General features: G+C 47.1%; 1 protein-coding gene across 3 annotated transcripts in view; it reads right to left on the bottom strand.

Moving 5' to 3' along the window:
* The window catches only part of LOC115117497 (catenin alpha-1-like), a 237,558-nt gene that overhangs the window by 14,415 nt on the left and 202,325 nt on the right, over positions 1–20,818 (bottom strand). For all 3 annotated transcript variants that reach the window (XM_065018283.1, XM_065018284.1, XM_065018282.1), the window contains exon 17: positions 19,454–19,559. In XM_065018283.1, coding sequence (XP_064874355.1) covers positions 19,454–19,559 — 106 coding nt within the window. The remainder of the gene's footprint in view (positions 1–19,453; positions 19,560–20,818) is intronic.

Here is a 20,818-nt window from a genome sequence, read left to right as displayed (position 1 = left end):
CTCTCCTCCATCCATCTACCTTCCTCCTCCTCTCCTCCATCCATCTACCTTCCTCCTCCTCTCCCTCTACCTTCATCCATCTACCTTCCTCCTCCTCTCCCTCTACCTTCCTCCATCCATCCATCTACCTTCCTCCTCCTCCTCTCCCTCTCCTCCATCCATCCATCTACCTTCCTCCTCCTCCTCTCCCTCTCCTCCATCCATCCATCTACCTTCCTCCCCCTCCCTCTCCTCCATCCATCCATCTACCTTCCTCCTCCTCCTCTCCCTCTCCTCCATCCATCCATCTTCCTCCTCCTCCTCTCCCTCTCCTCCATCCATCCATCCATCTACCTTCCTCCTCCTCCTCTCCCTCTCCTCCATCCATCCATCTACCTTCCTCCTCCTCTCCCTCTCCTCCATCCATCCATCTACCTTCCTCCTCCTCTCCCTCTCCTCCATCCATCTACCTTCCTCCTCCTCTCCCTCATCCATCTACCTTCCTCCTCCTACGCCCTCCCTCCATCCTACGCCCTCCTTCCTCTCTCCTCCCTGTCCTTGCTCTCCTATCCTTCCTCTCCCTCCTTTCTCTCTTCAGAAGCATTGCCAGGTCTTTCTGAGAGCCCTCTGCTAACTTAACTTCCCTCCTGCTCACCTGCTTCTAAACTGACAAATGAAAAAAAAAATGTTGCTCTGAAATTAACATAAGTGCATGTTTTGCAGACAAAGAAATGACAGTGGATAAATAACCACTAGTCCCGTAAGAAGAGCACAAACAAGGAGTGGGAGGACGGATACCATGTCTAGAGGTAAAATCCAAAATGGCACCATATTCCCTACAGAGTGGATTTTAAGAATAGTGAACTATATATATATAAACAATATATATATATTGTACACTAGGTCTGTCAGTATACATCACTGAGATAAAGTATACTGGGTCTGTCAGTATACATCACTGAGATAAAGTATACTAGGTCTGTCAGTATACATCACTGAGATAAAGTATACTAGGACTGGCAGTATACATCCCTGAGATAAAGTACACTGGGTCTGGCAGTATACATCCCTGAGATAAAGTACACTGTCTGTCAATATACATCCCTGAGATAAAGTATACTAGGACTGTCAATATACATCCCTGAGATAAAGTACACTGGGTCTGTCAGTATACATCCCTGAGATAAAGTACACTGTTTGTCAATATACATCACTGAGATAAAGTACACTGGGTCTGTCAGTATACATCACTGAGATAAAGTACACTGGGTCTGTCAATATACATCACTGAGATGAAGTACACTGGGTCTGTCAGTATACATCCCTGAGATAAAGTACACTAGGTCTGTCAGTATACATCACTGAGATAAAGTACACTGGGTCTGTCAGTATACATCACTGAGATAAAGTACACTGGGTCTGTCAGTATACATCACTGAGATAAATTATACTGGGTCTGTCAATATACATCACTGAGATAAAGTACACTGGGTCTGTCAGTATACATCACTGAGATAAAGTACACTGGGTCTGTCAATATACATCACTGAGATAAAGTACACTGGGTCTGTCAATATACATCACTGAGATAAAGTACACTGGGTCTGTCAGTATACATCACTGAGATAAAGTACACTAGGTCTGTCAGTATACATCACTGAGATAAAGTACACTGGGTCTGTCAGTATACATCACTGAGATAAATTATACTGGGTCTGTCAATATACATCACTGAGATAAAGTACACTGGGTCTGTCAGTATACATCACTGAGATAAAGTACACTAGGTCTGTCAGTATACATCACTGAGATAAAGTACACTGGGTCTGTCAGTATACATCACTGAGATAAATTATACTGGGTCTGTCAATATACATCACTGAGATAAAGTACACTAGGTCTGTCAATATACATCCCTGAGATAAAGTATACTGGGTCTGTCAGTATACATCACTGAGATAAAGTATACTAGGTCTGGGCAGTTAGATTTGGGTATGTCATTTTAGGAGGAAATTGAAAAAAAGGGGTCTTTCCCTAAGAAGTTTTAATGTTACTGTAGACGGGCCCATGCTCCTACTGTTACTGTATACAGGCCCATGTTCCTACTGTTACTGTATACGGGCCCATGTTCCTAAGGTTACTGTAGACTGGCCCATGTTCCTCCTGTTACTGTATACAGGCCCATGTTCCTCCTGTTACTGTATACGGGCCCATGTTCCTACTGTTACTGTATACGGGCCCATGTTCCTACTGTTACTGTATACGGGCCCATGTTCCTACTGTTACTGTAAACGGGCCCATGTTCCTACTGTTACTGTATACAGGCCCATGTTCCTACTGTTACTGTATACGGGCCCATGTTCCTACTGTTACTGTAGACTGGCCCATGTTCCTACTGTTACTGTATACGGCCCATGTTCCTCCTGTTACTCTAGACTGGCCCATGTTCCTCCTGTTACTGTAGACTGGCCCATGTTCCTCCTGTTACTGTATACGGGCCCATGTTCCTACTGTTACTGTATACGGGCCCATGTTCCTACTGTTACTGTAAACAGGCCCATGTTCCTACTGTTACTGTATACGGGCCCATGTTCCTACTGTTACTGTATACGGGCCCATGTTCCTACTGTTACTGTATACAGGCCCATGTTCCTACTGTTACTGTATACAGGCCCATGTTCCTACTGTATACGGGCCCATGTTCCTACTGTATACGGGCCCATGTTCCTACTGTTACTGTATACGGGCCCATGTTCCTACTGTTACTGTATACGGGCCCATGTTCCTACTGTTACTGTAAACAGGCCCATGTTCCTACTGTTACTGTATACAGGCCCATGTTCCTACTGTTACTGTATACAGGCCCATGTTCCTACTGTTACTGTAAACAGGCCCATGTTCCTACTGTTACTGTAAACAGGCCCATGTTCCTACTGTTACTGTAAACAGGCCCATGTTCCTACTGTTACTGTAGATGGGCCCATGTTCCTACTGTTACTGTAGATGGGCCCATGTTCCTACTGTTACTGTAAACAGGCCCATGTTCCTACTGTTACGGTAAACAGGCCCATGTTCCTACTGTTACTGTAAACAGGCCCATGTTCCTACTGTTACTGTATACAGGCCCATGTTCCTACTGTTACTGTAAATTATCCACTGTTACTGTATATATTGTAAACAGCCATTCCCCTATACTACTGTTAATATTCATGTAATTGTTACTGTAGATACGGTATACCAGAGGCACTCAACATTTTGACAACACAGTGACACAAATTTCCTAGGCGGCAAAGGTCTGGGATGGATATGGTCCTTTATCTGCACTGTGGTACAGCGTAGTAACAAACCGTCGTCTACCAATGTAGGAAACATGTTATTTAATGTGCATTATATATATATATAAAGTCATTTATAAGAATTTGAATGAATTACATACATTTATACTGTAAACATGTGGATCATTGCATCAACATTGTTGAATAACGTCTTTGTCTCTTTCTGTCTGCTTGTCCCGAGGTTCCGCAGAGGATATTTGCATTGATGTCATTAGGGAAGACGCGGCCTCGTGTATTTGCATATAGTGGAATAGACGGGGCACTAATAGAGGTGGACGATGCTGAGAGAGACAGAGAGAGACACAGAGAGAGAGACACAGAGAGAGAGAGAGACACAGAGAGAGACACAGAGAGAGAGACACAGAGAGAGACACAGAGAGAGAGACACAGAGAGAGACACAGAGAGAGAGAGAGACAGAGAGAGAGAGACACAGAGAGAGAGACACAGAGAGAGAGAGACACAGAGAGAGAGACACAGAGAGAGAGAGAGAGAGAGAGAGACAGAGACAGAGACACAGAGAGAGACACAGAGAGAGACACAGAGAGAGACACAGAGAGAGACACAGAGAGAGACACAGAGAGAGACACAGAGAGAGACACAGAGAGAGACACAGAGAGAGAGACACAGAGAGAGACACACAGAGAGACAGAGAGAGACAGAGACAGAGAGAGACAGAGACAGAGAGAGACACAGAGAGAGACACAGAGAGAGACACAGAGAGAGACACAGAGAGAGACACAGAGAGAGACACAGAGAGAGACACAGAGAGAGACACAGAGAGAGACACAGAGAGAGAGAGACAGAGACAGAGAGACAGAGACCGAGACAGAGAGAGAGACAGAGAGAGAGACAGAGACAGACAGAGACAGAGAGAGACAGAGAGAGACGGAGACAGAGACAGATATATATCCTGTCCTATCCTACCTCCCTCTCCAACACCCACTGCCCTATACCCTGCCTCCCTCTCCAACACCCACTGCCCTATATCCTGCCTCTCTCTCCAACACCCTATATTCTGCCTCCCTCTCCAACACCCACTGCCCTATATCCTGCCTCCCTCTCCAACACCCTATATTCCCTATATCCTACCTCCCTCTCCAGCACCCACTGCCCTGTATCCCTATAAGCAGTCCTGGTTAATACACCTGGTTGGGTCAGGCTGCCCGTTAGCCTGGTTGGGTCAGGCTGCCCGTTAGCCTGGTTGGGTCAGGCTGCCCGTTAGCCTGGTTGGGTCAGGCTGCCCGTTAGCCTGGTTGGGTCAGGCTGCCCGTTAGCCTGGTTGGGTCAGGCTGCCCGTTAGCCTGGTTGGGTCAGGCTGCCCGTTAGCCTGGTTTAGCCTGGTTGGGTCAGGCTGCCCGTTAGCCTGGTTTAGCATGGTTGGGTCAGGCTGCCCGTTAGCCTGGTTTAGCATGGTTGGGTCAGGCTGCCCGTTAGCCTGGTTTAGCATGGATGGGTCAGGCTGAGCGTTAGCCTGGTTTAGCGTGGATGGGTCGGGCTGAGCGTTAGCCTGGTTTAGCGTGGATGGGTCAGACTGAGCATTAGCCTGGTTTAGCGTGGATGGGTCAGACTGAGCGTTAGCCTGGTTTAGCGTGGATGGGTCAGGCTGAGCGTTAGCCTGGTTTAGCGTGGATGGGTCAGGCTGAGCGTTAGCCTGGTTTAGCGTGGATGGGTCAGGCTGAGCGTTAGCCTGGTTTAGCGTGGATGGGTCAGGCTGAGCGTTAGCCTGGTTTAGCGTGGATGGGTCAGGCTGAGCGTTAGCCTGGTTTAGCGTCCATGGGTCAGACTGAGCGTTAGCCTGGTTTAGCATGGATGAGTCAGGCTGAGTTTTAGAATGGTTTTAGCCTGGGTCTGGAAGAGAGCTTGTCTGGTTCTCAAGCTGAAGGTGAGTCAGTCCTGGCACATCCCCTCTGATCTAGTCGACAGTAGAAATACATGAAAAGCCTTGGCAGTTGGCAGAGTGCTGAACAACAAAAAAAAAACTATTCATTAATGGTATTCATACACGCATGCACACACGGCCTTGGAGAGACACAATCTCTGCCACAAACATGCGCACCGACACACACAAACGCGAGAATGGACTGACGAACGCCCACACACACCTGCACGGTGCCTATCTGCTGTCTTTAATGAATAACAGTGATATCCTTCAATAAAGGTATTACTCGGTGATTGACATTGACAGGCATCTCCTGCTGGAGCCCAGCATGAAAGATCTATGGGGGCAGCTTACATGAAATATCAAAACGGTAGTTGTATCTAAATGCAAGAGGTAGGCTGCTCATTATAACATCATGAGAGACGTCTCTCTGGCTGTGAAACTAAATAACACGCCGTTCTCTAAATGTAGTGCAGTGCTTTTGACCCGGGCCAAGAGGAATCCTCATGGAGGCTCAGGTCAAAAAGGTTGTGCACTATATTAGGGAATAGGCTACACATGCTACAACGCTAAGCTAGCTGACGGACTGTAGCTGCCTTCCATCCAGCCTCATTACAGAGCCAGCGTGTGTGTGTGCGTGTGTGTAGGCTGTTCCTCAAAAAAGGATAAAAATACTTCGCTTTACACACCTGACGAACGACGGGAATAAGAAAACAGTGGGAATAAGAGAAGCAATTTCCCCCAAAAAGGAAAATAAATAAGAAAAGGATGAGGGTGTTGGAGAGAGACAGAGAGCGAGAGAGCGATGTGGAATGCTTGATGTGGGTGATTAATATTTAACATGACCCCTAGCATAACAAGGTCAGAGCAGGAGGACTGCAGCCTATTGCTACACATAACAAGGACTCTGCTAACATTAGGTAGGAAGAGCAATGGAACAATCTAAACATCAATCACGAACAGCTGTTACATCTACACTGATTGGCTGAACCCTACGAAGCTAGGCTACATATTTAACCTTGTAGCGTGTATAAACTGATTGGCTGAACGCTACGAAGCTAGGCTACATATTTAACCTTGTAGCGTGTATAAACTGATTGGCTGAACCCTACGAAGCTAGGCTACATATTTAACCTTGTAGCGTGTATAAACTGATTGGCTGAACCCTACGAAGCTAGGCTACATATTTAACCTTGTAGCGTGTATAAACGGAATGTCTGAACCCTACGAAGCTAGGCTACATATTTAACCTTGTAGCGTGTATAAACTGATTGTCTGAATGCTACGAAGCTAGGCTACATATTTAACCTTGTAGCGTGTATAAACTGATCGTCTGAATGCTACGAAACTAGGCTACATATTTAACCTTGTAGTGTGTATAAACTGATTGGCTGAACGCTACGAAGCTAGGCTACATATTTAACCTTGGAGCGTGTATACACTGATTGGCTGAATGCTACGAAGCTAGGCTACATATTTAACCTTGTAGCGTGTATAAACTGATTGGCTGAATGCTACGAAGCTAGGCTACATATTTAACCTTGTAGTGTGTATAAACTGATTGGCTGAATGCTACGAAGCTAGGCTACATATTTAACCTTGTAGCGTGTATACACTGATTGGCTGAATGCTACGAAGCTAGGCTACATATTTAACCTTGTAGCGTGTATAAACTGATTGGCTGAATGCTACGAAGCTAGGCTACATATTTAACCTTGTAGCGTGTATAAACTGATTGGCTGAATGCTACGAAGCTAGGCTAAATTCAAACAAGGCTACGACAAACTGACTTCCAAATAAACATGTTCACTTCCTGCTGTGTTCCTGGGTAACAGGCAGAGGAAACACCAGTCCCAGATGTTCACTTCCTGCTGTGTTCCTGGGTAACAGACAGAGGAAACACCAGCCCCAGATGTTCACTTCCTGCTGTGTTCCTGGGTAACAGGCAGAGGAAACACCAGCCCCAGATGTTCACTTCCTGCTGTGTTCCTGGGTAACAGGCAGAGGAAACACCAGCCCCAGATGTTCACTTCCTGCTGTGTTCCTGGGTAACAGGCAGAGGAAACACCAGCCCCAGATGTTCTGTTCCTGGGTAACAGGCAGAGGAAACACCAGCCCCAGATGTTCACTTCCTGCTGTGTTCCTGGGTAACAGGCAGAGGAAACACCGGCCCCAGATGTTCTGTTCCTGGGTAACAGACAGAGGAAACACCAGCCCCAGATGTTCACTTCCTGCTGTGTTCCTGGGTAACAGGCAGAGGAAACACCAGCCCCAGATGTTCACTTCCTGCTGTGTTCATGGGTAACAGACAGAGGAAACACCAGCCCCAGATGTTCACTTCCTGCTGTGTTCCTGGGTAACAGGCAGAGGAAACACCGGCCCCAGATGTTCTGTTCCTGCTGTGTTCCTGGGTAACAGGCAGAGGAAACACCAGCCCCAGATGTTCACTTCCTGCTGTGTTCCTGGGTAACAGGCAGAGGAAACACCAGCCCCAGATGTTCTGTTCCTGGGTAACAGACAGAGGAAACACCAGCCCCAGATGTTCACTTCCTGCGGTGTTCCTGGGTAACAGACAGAGGAAACACCAGCCCCAGATGTTCACTTCCTGCTGTGTTCCTGGGTAACAGGCAGAGGAAACACCAGTCCCAGATGTTCACTTCCTGCTGTGTTCCTGGGTAACAGGCAGAGGAAACACCAGTCCCAGATGTTCTGTTCCTGCTATATTCCTGGGTAACAGGCAGAGGCCACAGATACCTAATCCTGTTCAATATATACACTACATAACCAAAAGTATGTAGACACCTGCTCGTCAAACATCTCAGTCCAAAATCATGGGCTTTAATATGGAGTTAGTCTCCCCCTTTACTGCTATAAATAGCCTCCACTCTTCTGGGAAGACGTTCCCTCTAGATGTTGGAACATTGCTGTGTTCATTCAGCCACAAGAACATTAGTGAGGTCGGTCACTGATGTTGGGCGATTAGGCCTGGCTAGCAGTCGCCGTTCAGATTCATCCCAAAGGTGTTCGATAGGTTTGAGATCAGGGCTCTGTGCATTCCAGTCAAGTTATTCCATACCGATTTCAACAAACCATTTCTGTATGGGCCTCGCTTTGTGCACGGGGGCATTGTCATGCTGAAACAGGAAATGAAAGCACAGAATCATCTAGAATGCTGTAACCTTTCGATTTCCCTTCAAGGGGCCGAACCCAAACCATGAAAAACAGCCCCAGACCATTAATCCTCCTCCACCAAACATTACAGTTGGCACTATGCATTCGGGCAGGTAGCGTTCTCCTGGCATCCGTCAAACCCAGATTCGGCCGTCGTTTTTCCAGATTGCGAAGCGCGATTCATCACTCAAGAGATCGCATTTCCAGAGTCCAATGGCGGCGAGCTTTATAACCACTACAGCCGAAGCTTGGCGTTGCACATGGTGGATCTGAGGCTTGTGTGCGGCTGCTCGGCCATGGAAACCCATTTCATGAAGCTCCCGACGAACAGTTCCTGTGCCGACATTGCTTCCAGAGGCAAGTTTGGAACTCGGTAGTGACTATTGCAACCGAGGACAGCGGTCACATTCTGTGAGCTTGTGTGGCCTACCACATCTTGGCTGAGACATTGTTACTCTTCGACGTTTCCACTGTACAGTAACAACACTTAGTTGACCGAGGCAGCTCAAGCAGGGTAGACATTTGACAAACTGACCAGTTGGAAAGTGGGCATCTTATGATAGTGCCACGTTGAAAGTCACGGAGCTCTTCAAGTAAGGACATTCTACTGCCGACGTTTGTCTATGGAGAATGCATGGTGGTGTGCTCGATTGTATACACCTGTAAGCAACGAGTGTGGCTGAAATAGAATCCACTAATTTGAAGGGGGTGTCCACATACTTTTGTATATACAGTGCATCTACCTATAGCCATCTATCCTCTAGATGTCCTAGTCTACCTCTCAGTTAATAAACAACGAACAATGCGTTAATATACATAAACTCCTGACCCGTGTAGCTCAGTTGGTAAAGCATGGCGCTTTGTAATGGCAGGGTTGTGGGTTCGATTCCCACGGGAGGACCAGTATGAAAATGTCTGCACTCACTACTGTAAGTCGCTCTGGAAAAAAGCATCTCCTAAATTACAAACATTTAGACTTGATCTCTGCACTAATATTTGGCATAATATGCATCTGCTCTACGATGGCCTCGTCTTTTTTTTTTTAAGCTCTTGTGGAGTCCCAGGAAAGTCTCAGGAGACCACATATTTATTGTGCCTTGAGGGGTTAGGTCTTAGTGCAGCGTCTGTGACCTTGAGCGGTTAGGTCTTAGGTCTTAGTGCAGCGTCTGTGACCTTAAGGGGTTAGGGGTTAGGTCTTAGTGCAGCGTCTGTGACCTTGAGGGGTTAGGTCTTAGTGCAGCGTCTGTGACCTTGAGGGGTTAGGTCTTAGTGCAGCGTCTGTGACCTTGAGGGGTTAGGTCTTAGTGCAGCGTCTGTGACCTTGAGGGGTTAGGTCTTAGTGCAGCGTCTGTGACCTTGAGGGGTTAGGTCTTAGTGCAGCGTCTGTGACCTTGAGGGGTTAGGTCTTAGTGCAGCGTCTGTGATCTTGAGGGGTTAGGTCTTAGTGCAGCGTCTGTGACCTTGAGGGGTTAGGTCTTAGTGCAGCGTCTGTGACCTTGAGGGGTTAGGTCTTAGTGCAGCGTCTGTGACCTTGAGGGGTTAGGTCTTAGTGCAGCGTCTGTGACCTTGAGCGGTTAGGGGTTAGTGCAGCGTCTGTGACCTTGAGCGGTTAGGGGTTAGTGCAGCGTCTGTGACCTTGAGGGGTTAGGTCTTAGTGCAGCGTCTGTGACCTTGAGAGGTTAGGGGTTAGGTCTTAGTGCAGCGTCTGGGACCTTGAGGGGTTAGGGGTTAGGTCCAGTCCGTGTGAGGCAGACTCGGCCACAGTTTTCACGTGTGTAAGCCGGACAGATGGTTGTCGATGTGGTGCTGTCCCGACGTTATTTCCTATTCGCTCTCTTTACTTCTCAGTGTTGCGCCAGGGTTGTTTTGGCTTGTCAGCAGCCCGCTGCCAAGTGCCTGCTACCAGTGGAGACGGTGAGCAGAATCTTCCCAGGTGTCGATGTTGATGGTGAAGGACTCGTCTTGCTTGCAAATATCTCTACGGCGTAAGCTGCCAGTTGGTCTCTTTCCAGAGGACAATTCTGGGGCAGAGGAAGTCCTTCTGGATTCGTCCGTCATCCATCCGATGTGAGTGGCAGAGGAAGTGAAGACGTCGTTGCCTCAGGAGAGAATGTACGTACTGCGTAGTTGTGCTCACTACAGGACTGCGGTTGCGTGTGATCCTGTCCTTCCAAGGTGATGCCCAGTATTCACCTCAGTCAGCGCAGGTGGAAGTTGCTTAGCCTTCACACTTTGTGTCAGCGTGCTGGTGACACAGGCTTGGTAAACAGGCACCTTTGTGTGAGCGTGCTGGTGACACAGGCTTGGTAAACAGGCACCTTTGTGTGAGCGTGCTGGTGACACAGGCTTGGTAAACAGGCACCTTTGTGTGAGCGTGCTGGTGACACAGGCTTGGTAAACAGGCACCTTTGTGTGAGCGTGCTGGTGACACAGGCTTGGTAAACAGGCACCTTTGTGTGGACGGCGAGTTTGTGCCATACTCTAGATCAGTGGTCACCAACAAGCCGACAGCGATCGGCAGAGGTGTGAGACAAAGTCACTATTATTCCAGGCACAAGCAAGTCTCAGGTCACAAAGGTCCGAGGCTCAAGTCGCATCCCAAGTAGAACGGGTCAAGAGTCAAGTCGTACATTCTAAGAGAAAGTTTAGTCTCAAGTCAAAAATAAATAATCTAACCTATACATGCAGTAACTTTTTCCAACTACAAATCTTTGTCTATTTATTGAGGCGACCAGACAGCCCTCATTTTGTCTACATATTGATGATATAGTTGTAAAATGGAGCCTCTGTATCAGTAATAAAAGCCTTAAACCAGCAGAAGACAAGTCAGGTTCAGAGTGGACATTTATTTATTTACCTTTATTTAACTAGGCAAGTCAGTTAAGAACAAATCCTTATTTTCAATGACGGCCTAGGAACAGTGGGTTAACTGCCTTGTTCAGGGGCAGAACGACAGATTTGTACCTTGTCAGCTCGGGGGTTTGAACTTGCAACCTTTCGGTTACTAGTCCACAACGCTCTAACCACTAGGCTACCCTGCGGACCCTACACTCTAACCACTAGGCTACCCTGCGGACCCTACACTCTAACCACTAGGCTACCCTGCGGACCCTACACTCTAACCACTAGGCTACCCTGCGGACCCTACACTCTAACCACTAGGCTACCCTGCGGACCCTACACTCTAACCACTAGGCTACCCTGCGGACCCTACACTCTAACCACTAGGCTACCCTGCGGACCCTACACTCTAACCACTAGGCTACCCTGCGGACCCTACACTCTAACCACTAGGCTACCCTGCGGACCCTACACTCTAACCACTAGGCTACCCTGCGGACCCTACACTCTAACCACTAGGCTACCCTGCGGACCCTACACTCTAACCACTAGGCTACCCTGCGGACCCTACACTCTAACCACTAGGCTACCCTGCGGACCCTACACTCTAACCACTAGGCTACACAGGTCTTGGTGATCCAATGGTTGAACGTGCCGCTGTCAGATCATGTAAAAAATATACAAGTAGATTCATCAAATATACACAGGCAATAGCCCCTCCCCCAAAATAAATAGCCTCTGTATCAGGCCCTGCCCCATCTGAACAGACACAGGTGGAGGACAAGACAGCACAGCCTCCCCTTGAGAAACCAAATGGAATCGGTACATAATCAAACAGCTACAGAAGCACTTGCCACTCACCCCGGACCATCCAATTGGCAATTACAACCAATAAAACTGGTTCTACAATGTAAAAGGCCATTTACCCCCCCCTTCCATTGTCACATTTGTATTAATTATATTTCATCACCATTCATAAAATGGAACAATGTTATCTTATTCAATATATTGACACGTAGTAGCCTGTTTCTATGCGCACGGAGGCCCGCAATCTCCTATTACGCACAACCGGAATGACAGACGTCACAAAACACACAGAGCTCCGACATAACCCAGGAAATATGAACAAAGATATGAATAAAGAAAACTATACATTGAATTAAATAACCAGACTTTCTACCTCATGAGTCTAGTGAACGTCTATGTGCCCGATAAACTCCTGGGCCCACTCAGGAGGGTAAGAAATGCTAAATGAACCGTTTTACAACAGCTTGGCGGGAATGAATACACCCCAGTCTCACGGGAGAAAGGAGAGCAGGGACCGTGGGAGGCAGGACCCTCTGCTGCTCTGCTCTCTCTCCCTCCCTCTGTAGAGACCATTCGATGCAGGTAGACCTACCATCAGCCCAGGCAAATAAAAATTGAAAATAATTTTCAATATAAGCTCAGTTTTGCCTCGCAAGTGATACAACTGATTGATATTTATCAAAGTTGGAGTTTTTAAATATAATATGTTCTGAGAACAATATTGTCAGGCCAGGCATATAGCCACTATGTCGTGATAATTAGACCAGGCATAGAGCCACTATGTCGTGATAATTAGACCAGGCATATAGCCACTATGTCGTGATAATTAGACCAGGCATATAGCCACTATGCTGTGATAATTAGACCAGGCATATAGCCACTATGTTGTGATAATTAGACCAGGCATATAGCCACTATGTCGTGATAATTAGACCAGGCATATAGCCACTATGTCGTGATAATTAGACCAGGCATATAGCCACTATGTCGTGATAATTAGACCAGGCATATAGCCACTATGTCGTGATAATTAGACCAGGCATATAGCCACTATGCTGTGATAATTAGACCAGGCATATAGCCACTATGTCGTGATAATTAGACCAGGCATATAGCCACTATGTCGTGATAATTAGACCAGGCATATAGCCACTATGTCGTGATAATTAGACCAGGCATATAGCCACTATGTCGTGATAATTAGACCAGGCATATAGCCACTATGCTGTGATAATTAGACCAGGCATATAGCCACTATGCTGTGATAATTAGACCAGGCATATAGCCACTATGTCGTGATAATTAGACCAGGCATATAGCCACTATGTCGTGATAATTAGACCAGGCATATAGCCACTATGTCGTGATAATTAGACCAGGCATATAGCCACTATGTCGTGATAATTAGACCAGGCATATAGCCACTATGTCGTGATAATTAGACCAGGCATATAGCCACTATGTCGTGATAATTAGACCAGGCATATAGCCACTATGTCGTGATAATTAGACCAGGCATAGAGCCACTATGTCGTGATAATTAGACCAGGCATATAGCCACTATGTCGTGATAATTAGACCAGGCATATAGCCACTATGTCGTGATAATTAGACCAGGCATATAGCCACTATGTCGTGATAATTAGACCAGGCATATAGCCACTATGTCGTGATAATTAGACCAGGCATATAGCCACTATGTTGTGATAATTAGACCAGGCATATAGCCACTATGTCGTGATAATTAGACCAGGCATATAGCCACTATGTCGTGATAATTAGACCAGGCATATAGCCACTATGCTGTGATAATTAGACCAGGCATATAGCCACTATGCTGTGATAATTAGACCAGGCATATAGCCACTATGTCGTGATAATTAGACCAGGCATATAGCCACTATGTCGTGATAATTAGACCAGGCATATAGCCACTATGTCGTGATAATTAGACCAGGCATATAGCCACTATGTCGTGATAATTAGACCAGGCATATAGCCACTATGTCGTGATAATTAGACCAGGCATATAGCCACTATGCTGTGATAATTAGACCAGGCATAGAGCCACTATGCTGTGATAATTAGACCAGGCATAGAGCCACTATGCTGTGATAATTGGACCAGGCATAGAGCCACTATGTCGTGATAATTAAACCAGGCATAGAGCCACTATGTCGCGATAATTAGACCAGGCATAGAGCCACTATGTCGTGATAATTAGACCAGGCATAGAGCCACTATGTTGTGATAATTAGACCAGGCATAGAGCCACTATGCTGTGATAATTAGACCAGGCATATAGCCACTATGCTGTGATAATTAGAACAGGCATAGAGCCACTATGTCGTGATAATTAGACCAGGCATAGAGCCACTATGTCGTGATAATTAGACCAGGCATAGAGCCACTATGTCGTGATAATTAGACCAGGCATAGAGCCACTATGTCGTGATAATTAGACCAGGCATAGAGCCACTATGTCGTGATAATTAGACCAGGCATAGAGCCACTATGTCGTGATAATTAGACCAGGCATAGAGCCACTATGTCGTGATAATTAGACCAGGCATAGAGCCACTATGTCGTGATAATTAGACCAGGCATAGAGCCACTATGTCGTGATAATTAGACCAGGCATAGAGCCACTATGTCGTGATAATTAGACCAGGCATAGAGCCACTATGTCGTGATAATTAGACCAGGCATAGAGCCACTATGTCGTGATAATTAGACCAGGCATAGAGCCACTATGTCGTGATAATTAGACCAGGCATAGAGCCACTATGTCGTGATAATTAGACCAGGCATAGAGCCACTATGTCGTGATAATTAGACCAGGCATAGAGCCACTATGTTGTGATAATTAGACCAGGCATAGAGCCACTATGTCGTGATAATTAGACCAGGCATAGAGCCACTATGTCGTGATAATGTATTAAAGAATGCAACACGGGCTTGTTTTGTTTGACTGTGATTGTGATTTTTACTCAGAAAAAGGAGAGTGACCACTGGACTGGATCTAAGCTTAGAGGTTGATTTTCAGATACGGCTGCTGAGCTCGGCGTCAAGTGGACAGGTTGCTGGTGAAGGTTAAGTGAAGTTGCTGTCATCTTTCAGTGTTTAGTTGTTAAATGGAAATGGAAGGGGACTTGTTCAATGCCATTGGTTCTGGTTTTCTTCAAACTGAAGTCCTAGCATGTTAGGGGTCCATGAGGGTTTGTAGCTCTTGGCAAATGGGGGTCGCTATGACTGCGTTGTCTGCGTGTAACATATACCAGATGAGGGGCAGTTGCATCTTTGTTTTTAGCTTTTAAGTGAGCAAGATCGACTAGTTTCCCCGTCCATTCTTGTAGACGTCCCAAAGGCTTTTCCGGAAGAGGAGGGAAAAATAACATCCCCAACAAGTTTGGTGCCAGCACACAACCTTTCTTAACCTCTTCAGTCGACCCTCTACTTTTTTGAACATTTTGTTAAAAATCACGCAACATTTCAGCGCCCTGCTACTCATGCCAGGAATATAGTACGTTCATATGGTTAGAATGTGTGGATAGGAAACCCTCGGACATTTTTAAAACTGGTTAAATCACGACTGTGGCTATTACATAACGTGCGTTACATCGGAAAGCGCAGGAAAACCTGATCACAGAAAATGGAAATAAATATCCTTGCGCCACTTCCAGCAATTGTTAACAGTGAGCCGAATTAGATAAGACCGAGCATTCAACTCCCACAGCATCCCCATGTTGTCTAGAGTCTTGTGAATTGAATCATCTTTGATTCTTGGTTGAACCGAAACAGGGGCACCGCTTACCTCCGGTCTCCGCCCAGATCATTCCGGAAGAGCTCTCTCCTGAAATTTTTTCCAAGCTAATGATATTTACATCGCCTACGGATGATTTTTATCGCTTATTAACGTTTACTAATACCTAAAGTAGCATTACAAACGTATTTCGAAGTGTTTTGTGAAAGTTTATCGTCTACTTTTTGAATTTTAAAAAATGACGTTACGTTGTGAAATCGCTGGTTTTTTCGTTTATCACACAGTCTACATATAACGATATCTTGGCTTTATATGGCCCGATTTAATCGAAATAAAGACCCAATAGTGTTTATGGGACATCTAGGAGTGCCAACAAAGAAGATGGTGAAAGGTAATGACTGTTTTCTATTTTATTGTGCGGTTTGTGTAACGCCGAAATGCTAATTATTTTGTTTACGTCCCCTGCTGTGCTTTTCTTTTGTAGTGTATTGGTGCATGCTATCAGATAATAGCTTCTCATGCTGTCGCCGAAAAGCATTTTAAAAATCGGACTTGTTGCCTGGATTCACAACGAGTGTAGCTTTAATTTGATACCCTGCATGTGTATTTTAATGAACTTTTGAGTTTTAACTAATACTATTAGCATTTAGCGTAGCGCATTTGCATTTCCAGAGCTCTAGTTGGGACGCAAGCGTCCCAAGTAGAGGCAAGAGGTTAACGCCAAAGGAGTCCGATGTGGACACGTCAAACTGGTTGGTTCATTGCATGTTGGTGTGGAAGGACTGAAGAAGTACAGAGGAGGTTTTTTTGGAGGGGCGGGGCACATCCTATCCCATTGGACCATCTTAAAGAGGCCACTCCCACTAGGTCCTCTGCAATTGTCTCAGGAGAGAAGATCATGTCTGTGGTGGGTGTTTCTGCGCTGAACCCTGACTGACTCTCGGGTAAAGTTCTCTCTCTTAGGATCTGGTGTATATTCAGTGCAAAGTTGACCAGTGATGCCGAGTAGGACGATGCCACAGTAGTTACAATCACTCCCGTCTCTCTTGTTTGTTTGTTGTTGTTGTTGTTGTCCAGGGTGACAACACTGGCATTCCTAATGTCCTAAGGGACAGTACTATCCTGCCAGCACAAACAGAGGAGCTTGTGGAGTCACTGTCCCTGTGCTTCTTCACCGGCTAGGCTTGCTTTTTGATGCCGTCGTAACTGCCTCTGACGTTGCCTGTGTCCGCAGATGATCGATGTTCTTGCAGAGCAGCAGCCAATAGCACAGCGTCTTGAGGCTTGTTTCTTCTGCGCCGCTCTACGATCTTGTGGAGGAACAACATTTGACTCGGGCTGTCCAGATTAAGGGGGGTAGCTGTCCAGATTAAAGGGGGGTAGCTGTCCAGTGAAATCTAGGCATCTCTCCCACTGTAGGAGGCTCCCATCTCCAAGCCAATTGATAAAGGGCTTAGAAACCAGTAACTGCTGACCTCCCGTGTTGCATTTTCACAGCACAAAAAGCCTGGGCATAGTGTCCCTGTGTTGCCCAGGCAACAGGGCCCCCCACCCTCTCAGCCTCCTGGCCTGATCCAAAGCAATCGTTTATTCAGACCCATAACAATTATATCTGGTTGAAGAAGAAGTGAAAGCAGAGTCTCTCTTACTCTACAGTCCTATAGTATTATTTATGCATGTCCTTACAGTGATGAAGATGAGAAGGAAAACGCATTTCAACTAACTGTTGAAAGCCAGGAAGAGATGAAGCAACACTGGGATACTAGAGAGAGAGAGAGAGAGAGAGAGAGAAAGGTAGTAATACCCACACCACACAACATTAGGTGATATATCAAAACGGAATGCCACACTACTAATTATAAAAATGTGAAACAGGCCCTATTATATTAAAACGTTTACATCTACATCATTTACATCTTGCCAGCCTATAATTTTAACTTAGGCCGCCGCATGTTCTCTCTCCCAGCGTCATGGTTTGAACGAGGTGCACTATTATCCCAGCACATTATAACACAGTCCACACACACACAAAAAAAAGATGACTGTAGCTTGTTCAATGTATTTACCCAGGAGAGCAGATATCTACAGCCCTTTGTGGTTTCCCTGACATGTGTAAAATGCAGTAGCCTATCATATCGGATAACGGAACAATCACTTTGGGCTTGAACCTCGAAATGTATTTGCAGGGCTCATCTGGTTTAAGTTTCCACGGAGATCAAAGCTCTAATCAAATCTAGACATGCTTTAGAATGACACTTCGTGTTTTTGGTGGGAAAAAGTGATTTATTCTCGAGATGGAACATTCGGAAAGATACTGGAAAAATGTTAAACCCTGTGTGTTATATACGGTCTGGGATAGAGAAGAGGGGGACGGAGAAGAGGGGGACGGAGAAGAGGGGGACGGAGAAGAGGGGGACGGAGGAGAGGGGGACGGAGGAGAGGGGACGGAGGAGAGGGGGACGGAGGAGAAGGGGACAGAGAAGAGGGGATAGAGAAGGGGGGATGGAGGAGGCATGGGGTGGTGGAGAGGGGGATGGAGGAGACATGGGGTGGTGGAGAGGGGGATGGAGGAGACATGGGGTGGTGGAGAGGGGGATGGAGGAGACATGGGGTGGTGGAGAGGGGGATGGAGGAGACATGGGTGGTGGAGAGGGGGATGGAGGAGACATGGGGTGGTGGAGACATGGGGTGGTGGAGAGGGGATGGAGGAGACATGGGGTGGTGGAGAGGGGGATGGAGGAGACATGGGGTGGTGGAGAGGGGGGATGGAGGAGACATGGGGTGGTGGAGAGGGGGATGGAGGAGACATGGGGTGGTGGAGAGGGGATGGAGGAAACATGGGGTGGTGGAGAGGGGGATGGAGGAAACATGGGGTGGTGGAGATGGGGGGGGTGGTGGAGGAAACATGGGGTGGTGGAGAGGGGGATGGAGGAGACATGGGGTGGTGGAGAGGGGGATGGAGGAGACATGGGGTGGTGGAGACATGGGGTGGTGGAGACATGGGGTGGTGGAGACATGGGGTGGTGGAGAGGGGGATGGAGGAGACATGGGGTGGTGGAGAGGGGGATGGAGGAGACATGGGGTGGTGGAGAGGGGGATAGAGGAGACATGGGGTGGTGGAGAGGGGGATGGAGGAGACATGGGGTGGTGGAGAGGGGGATGGAGGAGACATGGGGTGGTGGAGGAGGGGGATGGAGGAGACATGGGGTGGTGGAGAGGGGGGGATGGAGGAGACATGGGGTGGTGGAGAGGGGGATGGAGGAGACATGGGGTGGTGGAGACATGGGGTGGTGGAGAGGGGATGGAGGAGACATGGGGTGGATGGAGGAGACATGGGGTGGTGGAGAGGGGGATAGAGGAGACATGGGGTGGTGGAGAGGGGGATGGAGGAGACATGGGGTGGTGGAGAGGGGGATAGAGGAGACATGGGGTGGTGGAGAGGGGGATGGAGGAGACATGGGGTGGTGGAGAGGGGGATAGAGGAGACATGGGGTGGTGGAGAGGGGGATGGTGGAGACATGGGGTGGTGGAGAGGGGGATGGTGGAGACATGGGGTGGTGGAGAGGGGGATGGTGGAGAGGGGATACAGAAGACATGGGGAAGAGAAGCAAGACAGGAGGATAGAAAGAGATTGAGAGAGTGCTCGATGGAGAGACATGGAACAGTGTGTAATCTACCTGGTCTGCGATGGTGCGGCCCAGTTTATCCATCCTGGATCCAGCCTCAGCAATCTTCTTAGCAGCACTGATGACATCAGAGGTATTCTTCAACGGACCTTTACCCCTGGGAACACAGGACGGACACGCACATCAGTCTGCTGTTCACACACACACACCTCTCCAATGGACCTTTACCCCTGGAAACACAGGACGGACACACACACACACATCAGTCTGCTGTTCACACACACACACACAATCAGTCTGCTGTTCACACACACACACCTCCCCAATGGACCTTTACCCCTGGGAACACAGGACACACACACACATCAGTCTGCTGTTCACACACACACACACACCTCTCCAATGGACCTTTACCCCTGGGAACACAGGACACACACACATCAGTCTGCTGTTCACACACACACACACACCTCTCCAATGGACCTTTACCCCTGGGAACACAGGACGGACACACACATCAGTCTGCTGTTCATACACACCAGTGGCGCTCGTGCCGTTTAAGATAGAGGGTGATTCGATTTTTAATGAGCATGGCCGTATTCCTGTTACAGTATGTGACTGTCATTCATATTCACCCAGTTCAATGTAACAGTGACAGGTTTAGGTTACTGTCATTCACCCAGTTCAATGTAACAGTGATGGGTTTAGGATACTGTCATTCACCCAGCTCAATGTAACAGTGATGGGTTTAGGTTACTGTCATTCATATTCACCCAGTTCAATGTAACATTGACAGGTTTAGGTTACTGTCATTCATATTCACCCAGTTCAATGTAACAGTGACAGGTTTAGGCTACTGTCATTCATTTTCCATTCACCCAGTTCAATGTAACAGTGATGGGTTTAGGTTACTGTCATTCATATTCACCCAGTTCAATGTAACAGTGACAGGTTTAGGTTACTGTCATTCACCCAGTTCAATGTAACAGTGACAGGTGTAGGTTACTGTCATTCACCCAGTTCAATGTAACAGTGACAGGTTTAGGTTACTGTCATTCACCCAGTTCAATGTAACAGTGATGGGTTTAGGTTACTGTCATTCATATTCACCCAGTTCAATGTAACAGTGACAGGTTTAGGTTACTGTCATTCACCCAGTGCAATGTAACAGTGACAGGTTTAGGTTACTGTCATTCATATTCACCCAGTTCAATGTAACAGTGATGGGTTTAGGTTACTGTCATTCATATTCACCCAGTTCAATGTAACAGTGACAGGTTTAGGTTACTGTCATTCATATTCACCCAGTTCAATGTAACAGTGACAGGTTTAGGTTACTGTCATTCATATTCACCCAGTTCAATGTAACAGTGACAGGTTTAGGTTACTGTCATTCACCCAGTGCAATGTAACAGT

Source organism: Oncorhynchus nerka, linkage group LG5, assembly GCF_034236695.1.
Source record: "Oncorhynchus nerka isolate Pitt River linkage group LG5, Oner_Uvic_2.0, whole genome shotgun sequence".
Taxonomy (NCBI): domain Eukaryota; kingdom Metazoa; phylum Chordata; class Actinopteri; order Salmoniformes; family Salmonidae; genus Oncorhynchus; species Oncorhynchus nerka.
This window is presented reverse-complemented; position numbering and strand designations above follow the sequence as displayed.